General features: G+C 43.3%; 1 protein-coding gene across 2 annotated transcripts in view; it reads right to left on the bottom strand.

Annotated features, from left to right (window-relative positions):
* The window catches only part of LOC126191459 (uncharacterized oxidoreductase YjmC-like), a 277,603-nt gene that overhangs the window by 130,918 nt on the left and 130,543 nt on the right, over nucleotides 1–16,142 (bottom strand). For both annotated transcript variants that reach the window (XM_049932336.1, XM_049932337.1), the window contains exon 2: nucleotides 5,361–5,594. In XM_049932336.1, the coding sequence (XP_049788293.1) occupies nucleotides 5,361–5,571 (211 nt within the window). In that variant the 5' untranslated portion in view covers nucleotides 5,572–5,594. The remainder of the gene's footprint in view (nucleotides 1–5,360; nucleotides 5,595–16,142) is intronic.

Here is a 16,142-nt window from a genome sequence, read left to right as displayed (position 1 = left end):
GACAGTCTGTCACCCTGACCACTCATTTCCGGGGCGGACTGCTACAGAAGAATGCTGAAGATTAGATGGGTAGATCACATAACTAATGAGGAGGTATTGAATAGAATTAGGGAGAAGAGGAGTTTGTGGCACAACTTGAAAAGAAGAAGGGACCGGTTGGTAGGACATGTTCTGAGGCATCAAGGGATCACAAATTTAGCATTGGAGGACAGCGTGGAGGGTAAAAATCGTAGAGGGAGACCAAGAGATGAATACACTAAGCAGATTCAGAAGGATGTAGGTTGCAGTAAGTACTGGGAGATGAAGAAGCTTGCACACGATAGAGTAGCATAGAGAGCTGCATCAAACCAGTCTCAGGACTGAAGACAACATTTGTAGCCGAGCAGTCAAATATAGACAAAGCTTTAAAAATTCTATATTTCTGACCGAGAAACCAAATACCAATTTTCGTATGCCAAGCTTCAAAATTGTCTTCAAAAAAACCTTTCATCACCTATTTCAGTCTCCCCCCCCCCCCTGTGGAATTTCGAAAAATTCCTACTTAACCGGCGCCTACAGTATAAGATCACCACCCACTCCAAATCTGAAGTCCGCCGCTCGTGGTCTCGCGGTCGCGTTCTCGCTTTCCGAGCACGGGGTCCCAGGTTCGATTCCCGGCGGGCTTAGGGATTTTTCTCTGCCTCGAGATGGCTGGGTGTTTGTGTTTTCCTCATCATCATTCATGAATGTGGCGAGTTTGGACTGAGCAAAAGGTTAGGAATTTGTACGGGCGCTGATAACCACGCAGTTGAGCGCCCCAACACCCAAACATCATCATCCAAATTTCAAGTTTCTATCCTTGGCGGTGTGGCTGAGCTATGAGGAGACAGTGAGAGCGTCGGTCGGGACATTGCCTTTTATACAGGGAGTTCGGAAATTCCCGTTATAAGTTTCTAGGACTTGTAGATGGGAGCGAGTACGTAATATTTAGAATTGGAACCCCAGTCCGGAAACGTACCTTTTCGGATCTACGACCGTTTCAATTCAGATGTTATTCATCCACTTCTGTTTCAGGAATTGCATTAGGCGTGACGAAGTACAATTATTAGGTAATAATTCGAAAGAAAACGCAACGAAACACCCATTTATCACTTAAGTACATGTGTTTGTATTAATACTTAAACATTACGTGTTTACATTATTCCGAACCAAAAACGAACCAGCATACTGTACGTACAGAACGGTACTGATGCATTACAACAGCGGCCCTATGTGACGATCACCAACGTTGTTACAGATATTGTACCTGCGAAGTATGTTCTGGTACACTCTCTCAATCCCATCTGGTGTCTCTTCAATTTTTAGTGCAGCGATCAGAACTCGTGCCAGCAGATCTGCCTGTCTGTACAGGAGTTGCGTAAATTAAACACGGCAGATGTTACGCAACAGCAGGTGACCGTCTGACGTACACATCATCCTACCTACTCTATTACATACCAGCACAAGCAACTTTTCGGTTTCCCTCAGCAGACATGGACACGTTACACATTGATTTGAAAACGTCCCAGAGCGGAAACCGTACGTTTCCGGACATTGGCAGTGTTATATACTCACTCTTTTCTACAGGTCCTAGAAGTTTGTAACGGGAATTTCCGAACACCTTGTATGTAGTGGTAGATTGTTTCACTTGCAGCAGTTTGCGCTTCGTAGTTAAAAGCTGACAACAGCGATGCTAGCTGTCAACAATCATCTTTCGCCAACTTTAAGTGAGGGACAAGGGCTGATTGTTGTTTCTATTTTCTTCGTAAGAATTAACCTGTAACAGAGACTAAAGTGGAATCTCGTGACCTCGGGCTAACTGCGGCGAGTCTCGGTACGAATTGCAGAAATGCTTTGTGAAGCAGTTATCTGAAGCTATAATTAGGAGTGTAACAAACAGTCTACGTTTTTTTGAACTTTGTATTGTCGAGAACGGACTTCCGAAACAAGTCAGTTTCATCTGTTACACCTATGTAAACGGTAAATTTACATCTTCTACGAGAGGCCTTTATGAAATAATTAAATGCTTTCAACGTTCCCAAACAGTTTTGTTACAGATATTTCACCGATAATTATATTTCCACTGGAGCCTGCTAATCGGGTCCTCTTGAAGGATCGTTTTGTCTGCACCAGTGGTACATGGCATCCTCAGTGATGGCTAGTTTTGGTCTACTTGTCTGGTTTCGTTTTCTGACAAGTCTTGTTTTATCACAAAGTTCGATTTTTATAGCGATTTTCCTTGATGACTTAAAAGTCCACTTAGAAGTGACACAGGTATTAAATGAAACTTGACTTGGCAGTGCTTAACTCTGTCGTAATACACCGAGCAGAAACACCAGCTTGAATTTTGTTAAGTACTCAGTACTCTTATTTAATGTTCTGAAATTAACAACGTATATTTCTTCCTAACATTCGTCCTGGTTAGTGTGTTGGAATGTATGACAATTCAGTATACTTCTAAGTCCTCACAGAGATGGGAATTACCACAGCTCGTCATATGGCTTAAGCAAGCGAACTGACCTAGGGAGAGCGATTATTCAAATGTGTGTGAATCTTATGGGACTTAACTGCTAAGGTCATCAGTTCCTAAGCTTACACACTACTTAACCTAAAGTATCCTAACGACAAACACACACACCCATGCCCGAGGGAGGACTCGAACCTCCGCCGGGAGCAGCCGCACAGTCCATGACTGCAGCGCCTATAGACCGCTCGGCTAATCCCGCGCGGCGGAGGGCGATTAATTCCTGTTAATTTGATTAATATCACTCAGCTATGCTCTTATGTAGTGCGGCGAAATCTTATGTAGTATGTGTAAATTCAAAAATAAATAACGTAACGAGTATGTTACGTCTGTTTCAATGCAGCAGGAGCAGAGGTCTACCCCCCCGCCCCCAAATAACAGCAAATAGCCAGGATTTAGTCTCAGAAATTCGACTCTATTTGCACCTTCCTACAATCAATCGGAAACCGTTATTTCTGAAATTTTCGAAAGACAATGAGGCAGTGTATCCCTCTTCTGCATAGTGTGGCTCGGATCTGGAATAGCCAACCCCCTGTTTCTTATGAAAGACTGTTTCATAAGACAGGGGACATAGCAACAGCTCAACGGAGAAAGATTACTTAATGATCCATAGTTAGTTCCCTGAAACAAATTGGTGCTTGCAGGCATATTCTAAACATCAATATTAATTAGTTTTACTAATAGATGTTAGTAACGTATATATTTCATCAAAACCGAATGAGAACCTCCATTTCTTAAAACTGGACAATTATTGCTAGTTACAAAAAGAAAAACATAAGTGTGATAGAATCGGCATATTTTTAGCAGACCCTATCTATTTGTCACAGCAAATAATTTTACAGAAATGCTACATAGGCCTAAAAATAAAGACCTAACAGAGCTATTAATTGCATTAGGGTGCAAGTAATCGATTCATTTAATAATCGGAAAGGCAGACAAATCGACTCTTACTCGTAATCGCTCATCACTAAACTGAGAAAGCTTTGACTTTGTGTTGCATGCTTGTGACCAAATATTGTTTGTTCTTTCGGACACCACACACATTCTTAATCACTTTTGTTCACTTGAGTAAATACTCAACAAACTGGGCTTATATTGTAAAAACACAGTTCGAATTAAGCAAACACTAACAAACGCCAATTCTGAAAAGAAATTTAGAGGTTGAATTTTTAAAAGTTTTCAGATCAAAGCTGGTGTGAGGCAGCGGCATGTTCTCTCCCCCACTGCTCTTTGAATGTGTTCTAGAAAAATCATAAGAGTATAAAGAATGTCATTAGGAGAAACCCAAACCAATGACGGAGTCGGATTAGGTTACAAAAGGGACAACCTACAAATAGGCTGTTTAGTACGGGGTTTTGCAACGAAACAATGAACGCACAACGATACTGCAGTGATATTCTGTACCCGTTCATAAGAGAACAAGTGTTACGTGAAATACTGAACGGTTGTTTTCAACAAGGTGGTGCAACCGCGCATACATCTCGCTTTTCAATGTCACCGCTTGTTGATGTTTTTGGTGATCGCATAATTTCACAGGGACGTGAAATACCACCTTCTGGGATTCAGCGAAAGCAACTGTCTATAAAAACCGTCCAAAATCCATGGATGAATTGAAAACTGCAATATCCACTTTCACTGCTTCTGTTACAGAAGAAATGTTACAGCATGTGTTTGGAAACATGATTAGACGAACTGAATTGTGTATTCAACAACGGAGAGGCCACTTTCAACTTTTAATGTGAAAATTTGTACGCAAAAGAGAATATTCATTAAATTAATAACTTGTATTTCACTGAGTTTCATTTCGATATATTCACTGAGGCATACGACACACGCGGCTAACAATCATAGGGCACTGCGGAGAGACTTTTTGAACACCCCGTATTTGTGGATGACCTAACTATTTTTTCATACTCAATGGAAACAGCCGCTACACACATAGAAAAAATCTTAAGAACAATCAGAAACGCAGGCTTACAAATCTCCCTTGAGAAAAGCAAATTTATGACAAACATTACGGCAACCTCAAGCATGATGAAAACTAAATACAGAAAAAATGAGAGAACTAACAAGTTCAAGTACCTAGGAGAAGTAACTGACTGAGAAATTCCGGAGAAAGATGCTATTAACGCAAGAATTAATAAGATGAAAACGGGTCATATAATAGGAAATCATTATCCTTCAGTGCTCAAGTTACAAACTGCTCTACAGTAATTCGCCCAGACGCACTTTATGCAGCAGGCAGCTTATCTGTGGACAAAAAAGCGACGATGGAAGCACTGGAAATTACAGACAGAAAAATTCTGAGGAAAATTTTGCGACCACTTAAAGAGCAAACGCAATACAGACGACGTCATAATAGTGAACTTCGTACACAAATGGAAAAAATTAGAAACATGATGAGGAAACGAAGAACAGCTTTCTACAGCCACATCCAAAGAATGAATCCCAACAATTCAATTACTTCAGTAAATTAAAAATGGATAACACATGGTGCAAAGAAGTTGGAAGGGACATGGAGCTAACTCCAAATTACTCTACAAGATGTTGTGGAATAACCGCCACTCTGAAAGAAATTACAGCGCATCAAAGGTTTCCAGGAAGAACCCAAGAAGAAGACTGGAGCAACTTGGACAGAAGAGAGAAACGTCCACAAACGACGAGAGAAGCGTGGAACAAAAGAATGGAGAAACAGTTGAATTAACCCTCGTATCACTGTACCTGTAAGTGCAACCCAGAGTGCCTGTAAAGTATAAGGCAGTCACAGAGCTAATCAGGATGCAGAGAGTGTAGTAAGGCATAGAGAGAAGGTACTGACCGAGCCTGTTCATGCCGTGGCTGAAGTGTCCCTTCTGATCGGCGGCGACCAGGAGGTCCGCCATGGCGGCAGCGTTGTCTGCGCTGGCACCCACGGCTTTCATACAGTCCGCCATGAAGCGGTGAGCTTCCGCCACCGGCACCACAACACCTTTCCCCGACGACATCGCGGAGGCGACTGATGACAGCCAGCGTCGCGTCACCACAGCCATCGCTGCCTGCGGGCCTACCAACCCTGCAGGCATAAAATCACCGACCTCTGCGTTATCAGCTGCGCACCGCACCACGACGAGGGAGTCGTGTATTGAATAGCTGTGCACCAACGTGCGGCTGCTTAAGATTCTTTATTAGCATTAATGTGTGCCAGGGTAGATAACGTAGGATTTATTTTTCAGTTTTTACCATTTGAATGATTCCTACAGCATCTATTGTGTCACATCTTTGTGGATCCATTGATCATAGGAGGTGCGATAATAAAGTAAAGGTTTTTTCCTCCCTAGGGTGGTAACGTTGACCCTACAACTTATCTACATCTACATCTACATGACTACTCTGTAATTCACATTTAAGTGCTTGGCAGAAGGTTCGTCGAACCACAATCATACTATCTCTCTACCATTCCACTCCCGAACAGCGCGCGGGAAAAACGAACACCTAAACCTTTCTGTTCGAGCTCTGATTTCTCTTATTTTATTTTGATGATCATTCCTACCTATGTAGGTTGGGCTCAACAAAATATTTTCGCATTCGGAAGAGAAAGTTGGTGACTGAAATTTCGTAAATAGATCTCGCCGCGACAAAAAACGTTTCTGCTGTAATGACTTCCATCCCAATTCGCGTATCATAATCTGCCACACTCTCTCCCCTACTACGTGATAATACAAAACGAGCTCCCCTTTTTTGCACTCTTTCGATGTCCTCCGTCAATCCCACCTGGTAAGGATCCCACACTGCGTAGCAATATTCTAACAGAGGACGAACGAATGTAGTGTAAGCTGTCTCTTTAGTGGACTTGATGCATCTTCTAAGTGTCCTGCCAATGAAACGCAACCTTTGGCTCACCTTCCCCACAATATTATCTATGTGGTCTTTCCAACTGAAGTTGTTCGTAATTTTTACACCCAGGTACTTAGTTGAATTGACAGCCTTGAGAATTGTACTATTTATCGAGTAATCGAATTCCAACGGATTTCTTTTGGAACTCATGTGGATCACCTCACACTTTTCGTTATTTAGCGTCAACTGCCACCTGCCACACCATACAGCAATCTTTTCTAAATCGCTTTGCAACTCATACTGGTCTTCGGATGACCTTACTAGACAGTAAATTACAGCATCATCTGCGAACAACCTAAGAGTACTGCTCAGATTGTCACCCAGGTCATTTATATAGATCAGGAACAGCAGAGGTCCCAGGACGCTTCCCTGGGGAACACCTGATATCACTTCAGTTTTACTCGATGATTTTCCGTCGATTACTACGAACTGCGACCTTCCTGACAGGAAATCACGAATCCAGTCGCACAACTGAGACTGCAGATTCCTTGACTTGCGCCATAGGGTGGTGGGGTTTCGTGTTCCGCTGAATAGGTCAGGAGTTCACTACACTCAGCTGGCGACTACACGGGTAGCGGAGGCTGTGTGGCGTGGACTGGGCGGTTTTTTAGGTGAGAAGGCCTCGGGAAAGTACGGGATGGGCTGCAATCTCAAAGGGTGCATGGCAAATACAGGACGTGCGTCGATCAAGGAACAGTCGGAATTGTAGTTGTAAATTGTTGTAGTTGTGCTGGGAAAGTCCCTGAGCTTCAAGCGCTAATAGAAAGCACAGAAGCTGAAATCGTTATAGGTACAGAAAGCTGGCTAAAGCCTGAAATAAGTTCTGCAGAAATTTTTACGAAGTCTCAGACGGTGTTCAAGAAAGATAGATTAGGCAGAATTGGTGGTGGATTGTTTGTGTCTGTCAGTAGTGATTTATCTTGTAGTGAAGTCGAAGTAGATACTCCGAGCGAATTGGTATGGGTGGAGATTATACTTAACAGCCGAACTAAGTTAATAATTGGCTCCTTCTACCGACCCCCAGACTCCGATGATATAGTTGCGGAACAGTTCAGAGAAAATTTGAGTCTCGTAACAAATAAATACCCCACTCATACGGTTATAGTTGGTGGGGACTTCAACCGTCCCTCGATATGTTGGCAAAAATACTTGTTCAAAACCGGTGGTAGGCAGAAAACTTCTTCCGAGATTGTCCTAAATGCTTTCTCCGAAAATTATTTCGAGCAGTTAGTCCACGAACCCACGCGAATTGTAAATGGTTGCGAAAACACACTTGACCTCTTAGCCACAAACAATCCAGAGCTGATAGAGAGCATCATGACTGATACAGGGATTAGTGATCACAAGGTCGTTGTAGCTAGGCTCAATACCGTTTCTTCCAAATCCACCAGAAACAAACGCAAAATAATTTTATTTAAAAAGCGGATAAAGTGTCACTAGAAGCCTTCCTAAGAGACAATCTCCATTCCTTCCGAACTGACTATGCAAATGTAGACGAGATGTGGCGCAAATTCAAAGATATAGTGGCAACAGCAATTGAGAGATTTATACCTCATAAATTGGTAAGAGGTGGAACTGATCCCCCGTGGTACACAAAACAGGTCGGAACTCTGTTGCGGAGGCAACGGAAAAAGCATGCGAAGTTCAGAAGAACGCGAAATCCCGACGATTGGCTAAAATTTACAGACGCGCGAAATTTGGCACGGACTTCAATGCGAGATGCCTTTAATAGGTTCCACAACGAAACATTGTCTCGAAATTTGGTAGAAAATCCGAAGAAATTCTGGTCGTATGTAAAGCACACAAGCGGCAAGACACAGTCAATACCTTCGCTGCGCAGTGCCGATGGTACTGTTACCGACGACTGTGCCGCTAAAGCGGAGTTATTGAACGCAGTTTTCCGAAATTCCTTCACCAGGGAAGACGAATGGAATATTCCAGAATTTGAAACACGAACAGCTTCTAGCATGAGTTTCTTAGAAGTAGATACCTTAGGGGTGGCGAAGCAACTCAAATCGCTTGAAACGGGCAAGTCTTCAGGTCCAGATTATATACCGATTACGTTCCTTTCAGATTACGCTGATACAGTAGCTCCCTACTTAGCACTCATATACAACCGCTCGCTCACCGATAGATCCGTACCTTCAGATTGGAAAATTGCGTAGGTCGCACCAGTGTTTAAGAAGGGTAGTAGGAGTAATCCATCTAACTACAGACCTATATCATTGACGTCGGTTTACAATAGGGTTTTGGAGCATATACTGTATTCAAACATTATGAATCACCTCGAAGGGAACGATCTATTGATACGTAATCAGCATGGTTTCAGAAAACATCGTTCTTGTGCAACGCAGCTAGCTCTTTATTCGCACGAAGTAATGGCCGCTATCGACAGGGGATCTCAAGTTGATTCCGTATTTCTAGATTTCCGGAAAGCTTTTGACACCGTTCCTCATAAGCGACTTCTAATCAAGCTGCGGGCCTATGGGGTATCGTCTCAGTTGTGCGACTGGATTTGTGATTTCCTGTCAGGAAGGTCGCAGTTCGTAGTAATAGACGGCAAATCATCGAGTAAAACTGAAGTGACATCAGGTGTTCCCCAGGGAAGCGTCCTGGGACCTCTGCTGTTCCTGATCTATATAAATGACCTGGGTGACAAGCTGAGCAGATCTCTTAGGTTGTTCGCAGATGGTGCTGTAATTTACTGTCTAGTAAGGTCATCCGAAGACCAGTACCTTAGAATATAGATTAAGGAAAGGCAAACCTGCGTTTCTAGCATTTGTAGACTTAGAGAAAGCTTCTGACAATGTTGACTGGAATACTCTCTTTCAAATTCTGAAGGTGGCAGGGGTAAAATACAGGGAGCGAACGGCTATTTACAATTTCTACAGATACCAGATGGCAGTTATAAGAGTCTAGGGACATGAAAGGGAAGCAGTGGTTGGAAAGGGAGTGAGACAAAGTTGTAACCTCTCCCCGATGTTATTCTATCTGTATATTGAGCAAGCAATAAAGGAAACAAAAGAAAAATTCGGAGTAGGTATTAAAATCCATGGAGAAGAAATAAAAACTTTGAGGTTCGCCGATGACATTATAATTCTGTCAGAGACAGCAAAGGACTTGGAAGAGCAGTTGAATGGAATGGACAGTGTCTTGAAAGGAGGATATAAGATGAACATCAACAAAAGCAAAACAAGGATAATGGAATTAGATTAGGAAATGAGACACTTAAAGTAGTAAAGGAGTTTTGCTATTTGGGGAGCAAAATAACTGATGATGGTCGAAGTAGAGAGGATATAAAATGTAGACTGGCAATGGCAAGGAAAGCGTTTCTGAAGAAGAGAAATTTGTTAACATCGAGCATAGATTTAAGTGTCAGGAAGTCGTTTCTGAAAGTATTTGTATGGAGTGTAGCCATGTATGGAAGTGAAACATGGACGATAAATAGTTTGGACAAGAAGAGAATAGAAGCTTTCGCAATGTGGTGCTACAGAAGAATGCTGAGGATTAGATGGGTAGATCACATAACTAATGAGGAAGTATTGAATAGGATTGGGGAGAAGAGAAGTTTGTGGCACAACTTGACCAGAAGAAGGGATCGGTTGGTAGGACATGTTCTGAGGCATCAAGGGATCACCAATTTAATACTGGAGGGGAGCGTCGAGGGTGAAAATCGTAGAGGGAGACCAAGAGATGAATACACTAAGCAGATTCAGAAGGATGTAGGTTTCAGTAAGTACTGGGAGATGAAGAAGGTTGCACAGGATAGAGTAGCATGGAGAGCTGCATCAAACCAGTCACTGGACTGAAGACAACAACAACAAAAGGGTGGTAACCGTGCAGCCTACTATAGCAGGCAGTGTGTGACCTTGGTCTTATCCCACCACAACCGCAAGCGGTGTGCACCTACAATGTTCTAATCAGGAGTAACAGCTTGGAGAGTGAAGTTTCTGTGTTTTCTCCTCATTGCAACAGTGGAATCGGGAAATTTATTGGGAATTGGGATAAAACACTGCCAAATATCTGTGCCAAAAATATTATAGCTACAAACAACGATAAAGAATTGCCAACGGCAGCAAACAACGCAAAAGCCGTTGAACACCACAAGTACACTTTAGCACACATCCCAAATCACACAGCATATATAAAGTGTATTGTACTACACTGACGGAAAAAAATCGCAACACTAAAAAATAATTAATGTAAAGAAATGAAGTTCTGGAATACATTTGTCTACGTAACAGATTTAAATGATTAACATTTCAAGATGACAGGTTCAAATACACACGAGATAAGCCACTGCAAATGTAAACTGCTGGTCCTTCAGTAACCGGTGTAACCGCCAAAATGTTGAATGCAAGCATGCAAATATGCTTGCACCGTGTTGTACATGTGCCGGATGTCAGTTTTTGGGATGGCGTTCGATCTCTGTTGCACTGGGTCGGTTAAATACAGGGACGATTAATGGTGTCCCATATGTGCTCGACTGGAGACAGATCTGGTGATCGAGCAGGCCCCAGCAACGTGCCGACGCTCTGTAGAGCATGTTGCGTTACAACAGCGGTACGTGGGCGAGCGTTATCCTGCTGGAAACAGCCCCTGGAATGCTGCTCATGAATGGCAGCACAACAGGTCGTATCAGGAGACTGAAGTACAAATGCGTAGTCAGAGTGCATGGAATGACCACGAGAATGCCACTGCTGTATCTGAAATGGCTCCCCAGACCATAACTCCAGGTGTAAGTCCAGTGTGTCTATCACATCTACATCTACATACATACTCCGCAATCCACCATACGGTGCGTGGCGGAGGGTACCTCGTACCACAACTAGCATCTTCTTTTCCTGCTCCACTCCCAAACAGAACGAGGGAAAAATGACTGCCTATATGCCTCTGTACGAGCCCTAACCTCTCTTATCTTATCTTTGTGGTCTTTCCGCGAAATGTAAGTTCGGGGCAGTAAATCTGTACTGCAGTCAGCCTCAAATGCTGGTTCTCTAAATTTCCTCAGTAGCGATTCACGAATAGAACGCCTCCTTTCCTCCAGAGACTCCCACCCGAGTTCCCAAAGCATATCCGTAACACTAGCGTGATGATCAAACCAACCAGTAACAAATCTAGCAGCCCGCCTCCGAATTGCTTCTATGTCCTCCCTCAATCTGACCTGATAGGGATCCCAAACGCTCGAGCAGTGCTCAAGAATAGGTCGTATTGGTCTTTTATAAGCGGTCTCCTTTACAGATGAACCACATCTTCCCAAAATTCTACCAATGAACCGAAGACGACTATCCGCCTTCCCCCACAACTGCCATTACATGCTTGTCCCACTTCATATCGCTCTGCAGTGTTACGCCCAAATATTTAATCGATGTGACTGTGTCAAGCGCTACACTACTAATGGAGTATTCAATCATTACGGGATTCTTTTTCCTATTCATCTGCATTAATTTACATTTATCTATATTTAGAGTTAGCTGCCATTCTTTACACCAATCACAAATCCTGTCCAAGTCATCTTGTATCCTCCTGCAGTCACTCAACGACGACACCTTCCTATACACCAGAGCATCATCGGCCGCACATAGCTATCCACCCTATCCAAAAGATCATTTATGTAGATGGAAAACAACAGAGGACCTACCACGCTTCCCTGGGTCACTCCAGATGATACCCTCACCTCCGATGAACACTCACCATCGAGGACAACGTACTGGGTTCTATTACTTAAGAAGTCTTCGAGCCACTCACATATTTGGGAACCAATCCCATATGCTCGTACCTTAGTTAGGAGTCTTCAGTGGGGCACCGAGTCAAACGCTTTCCGGAAGTCAAGGAATATGGTATCCGTATGATACCCTTCATCCATGGTTCGCAAGATATTATGTGAAAAACGGGCGAGTTGCGTTTCGCAGGAGCGATGCTTTCTAAAGCCGTACTGATGTATGGACAGCAACTTCTCTGTCTCACGGAAATTCATTATATTCGAACTGAGAATATGTTCGAGAATCCTGCAACAAACCGATGTGAAGGATATTGGTCTGTAATTTTGAGGATCCGTCCTTCTACCCTTCTTATATACAGGCGTCACCTGCGCTTTTTTCCAGTCGCTCGGGACTTTACGTTGGGCAAGAGACAGGTTCGTTGCAGGTTTTCATATGGCTTCCTCCTAAACAACACACCGCCATCACTGGCACCGAGGCAGAACCAGCTTTCATCAGGAAACAGACCTCCACCCTTCCCTCCAATGAGCTCTCGCTTGACACCACTGAAGTCGCAAATGGTGTTGTTTTGGGGCCAGTGGATCGCGCGCTATGGGGCGTTTGGCTCGGAGCTGTCCTTGAAGTAACCAGTTTGTAACAGTTCATCGTGTCACTGTGGTGCCAGCTGATGCTCAAATTGTTGCTACAAATGCAGTACTATACGACAGAGCCATTGCCGAAAACGATGATCTTCTCTCTCGGTAAAGCCACGTGGTCTCCGGTGCCCGGTCTTCTACCGATAGTGATCACCGCTGCCAGCAATCATGTACAGTGGCTACATTCCTGCCAAGTCTTTCTGCAGTATCGCAAAATGGTTCAAATGGCTCTAACAAGGGAACCTCCCCATCGCACCCCCCTCAGATTTAGTTATAAGTTGGCACAGTGGATAGGCCTTGAAAAACTGAACACAAATCAATCGAGAAAACAGGAAGAAGTTGTGTGGAACTATGAAAAAATTAAGCAAAACATACAAACTGTGTAGTCCATGCGCAACACATACCATATCCAGGACTCTACAAGGTCAGGAGCGCTGTGGTCCCGTAGTCAGCGTGAGTAGCTGCCGAGCGTCGAATGAAAATTTTAATTTTTTATTTTCAGACAGTTATCAAAGTTCAGGCACTCACATAATCAACTTCGCTGTCAAAAATTCCAGGACATGTTCAGATTTGCTTGGACATATGCCGGATTTGACGGTCTACACACGGAAAAATTTGAAAACGTTAAAAACATATGTTTTGACAGAGCACACGGAAAACTGTGCGACTGTGAAACTGTTGCATTCATTTGTTGCAGTTTACGTGTCAAACTCATGTTTTCATCACTTTTTTGGGAGAGATTACCACATCCACAATAAAACCTAAATCGGGCAAGGTAGAAGATCTTTTCACCCATTCGACAACTGTACAAGTTAGGTGGGTCGACAACATATTCCTGTCATGTGACGCACATGCCGTCACCAGTGTCGTATAGAATATAAGAGACGTGTTTTCCTGTGGAGGAATCGGTTGACCTATGACCTTGAGATCAAATGTTTTCGGTTCCCATTGGAGAGGCACGTCCTTTTGTCCACTAATCGCACGGTTTTGCGGTGCGGTCGCAAAACACAGACACTAAACTTATTACAGCGAACAGAGACGTCAATGAACGAACGGACAGATCATAACTTTGCGAAAATAAAGAATGAGAACCTTTCACTCGCGGGAAGACTTGAACCAAGGACCTCTCGTTTCGCAGCTGCTCACGCTAACCACGGGACCACGGCGCTCGCATTATCCTTGATGTTACCTATGTTGCACATGGACTACTCAGTTTGTAAATTTTGCTTATTTTTTCATAGTTCCACACAACTTCTTCCTGTTTTCTCGACTGATCTGTGTTCAGTTTTTCAAGGCTTATCCACTGTGCCAACTTATAACTAAATCTGAGGGGGGTGCGATGGGGAGGTTCCCTTGTAAGCACTATGGGACTTAAACATATGAGGTCATCAGTCCCCTAAGACTTAGAACTACTTAAACCTAACTAACCTAAGGACATCACACGCATTCATGCCCGATGCAGGATTTGAACCTGCGACCGCAGCAGCAGCGCAGTTCCGGACTGAAGCGCCTAGAACCGCTCGGCCACAACGGCCGGCGCAGTATCGCAGAAAGGACGTCCGACTATTAGTACCCCTATTACACGACTTCGTTCACACTCAGTGAGGTGATGATAATGACATCTTTGTCGCCTTAAAGGTATTCTTGACTAACAACTCACCACGTGCAATCTCAAAGATAACTTGCGCTCACGACCGTTACAGCGTGTATTTGAAACAAATCTGATTTGCATCCTCATAGTGGCGTTACTTGCGCTACTCTTATCTGATTGAGGCGAAATTGGAACAGACATCACCTTTCATATGTAGAAACATGCCTACCAACTTTCGTTTATGTCGCACAACTCCTTGGTGTTGCGATTTTTTTTCTGCCAGTTTAATACGGGTAGTATTTTGCAACCCTGAATTATTAACCTGATAGTTCGGTAACATTCACATCTCTCAGCATCTGGTTTCTTTGCAATTGGAATTATTATATTCTTCTTGAAGACTGAGGTTATTTCGCCTGTCTCATACATCTTGCACACCAGATGGAAGAGTTTTTTTCATGGGTGGTTCTGCCAAGGCTATCGGTAGAGCTGATGGAATGTCATCCAATCCCGGGGTCGTGTTTCGACTTAAGTCTTTCAGTGCTATGTCAAATTCATCTCTCAGCACTTGTCTGCCATTTCAGCTTCATATACGTCCTCTTCCCATTCTATAAGATTTCCTTCACGTTCATTTCCCTCGTGTAGCTCGTCTATACACTCCTTTCAGCTTTCCCTTCTTTGTTTAGTACTCGTTTTCCAATTGACCTCTTGATACTCATACATGTGTTTCGCTTTCCTCCAAAGGCCTCTTTAATTTTCCTATAGGCGGTATTTATCTTTCCCCTAGTGATATATGCTTCTAAATCCTTACATCCGTCCTCTAGCCATTCCCGCTAAGCCATTTTGCACTTCGTGCTAATCTAATTTTTAGACGTTTGTATTCCTTTTCGCTTGCTTCATTTGCTGCACCTTTATATCGTCTCCTTTCATCAAATAAATGGACTGTCTCTAGTGATATCCAAGGATATCTACTAGGCTTTCTCTTTTTACCTGTTTACCCTCTGCTGACTTCACTAGTTCATCTGCCGAAGCTACCCATTCATCTTCTACTGTATTCCCTTCCGCTGTTTCAGCGAATCGTTGCCTAATGATCCGTCTGAAACTCTCAGCAGCCTCTGGTTCTTTCAACTTATGTGGGTCACGTCTGCTTAATTTCCTACCATTCCACAATTTCATCAGTTTTAATCTACGGTTCACAGCCAATAAATTGCGGTCTGTGTCAACATCCCCTGGAAAAATCGTGCAGTTTGAAATCTGGTTCCGGAATCTCCATCTTACCGGTGCTTCCAGATCTCTTCCATTTATACAAACTTCTTTCGTAACTCTTAAACCAATTGTTAGCATCAGTTACAATGCCTGAGACCTCCACAGCGGGTCAGGCGCCATCTCCGTCGTCCAGACGGGTAATGATGCAGCGTTTTAGAGTATACTTTTACATCATTGACTTCTCTATGTAATATAGCACTTCTACTTTTGTTATTACAGTGCAAACTCTGATGATGGCCCGTAATTAAAAGGCCGAAATCGGTCAACAATTAACATCGGCTGCGATGAAAACTGTTTTTAAATAATTTTATGACAACAAAGATCGCTGTACTCCAACAATGTTACCTAAGATTAAATTATGCTGTGCAAAATTCTACCAGGTGGCTTCCTCATTCATTCCTTCTGCCCTGCTCCCCTCCCCCCCCCCCCCTCTCCCCGCAAACCATATTCACTTTTTATTTTTTTCTTCTCTTCCTTACTACCGAATTACAGCCCCCTTAACTACGTGAATAATTTGT

The sequence above is a fragment of the Schistocerca cancellata genome, chromosome 6 (genome assembly GCF_023864275.1).
Source record: "Schistocerca cancellata isolate TAMUIC-IGC-003103 chromosome 6, iqSchCanc2.1, whole genome shotgun sequence".
Lineage (NCBI taxonomy): Eukaryota > Metazoa > Arthropoda > Insecta > Orthoptera > Acrididae > Schistocerca > Schistocerca cancellata.
This window is presented reverse-complemented; position numbering and strand designations above follow the sequence as displayed.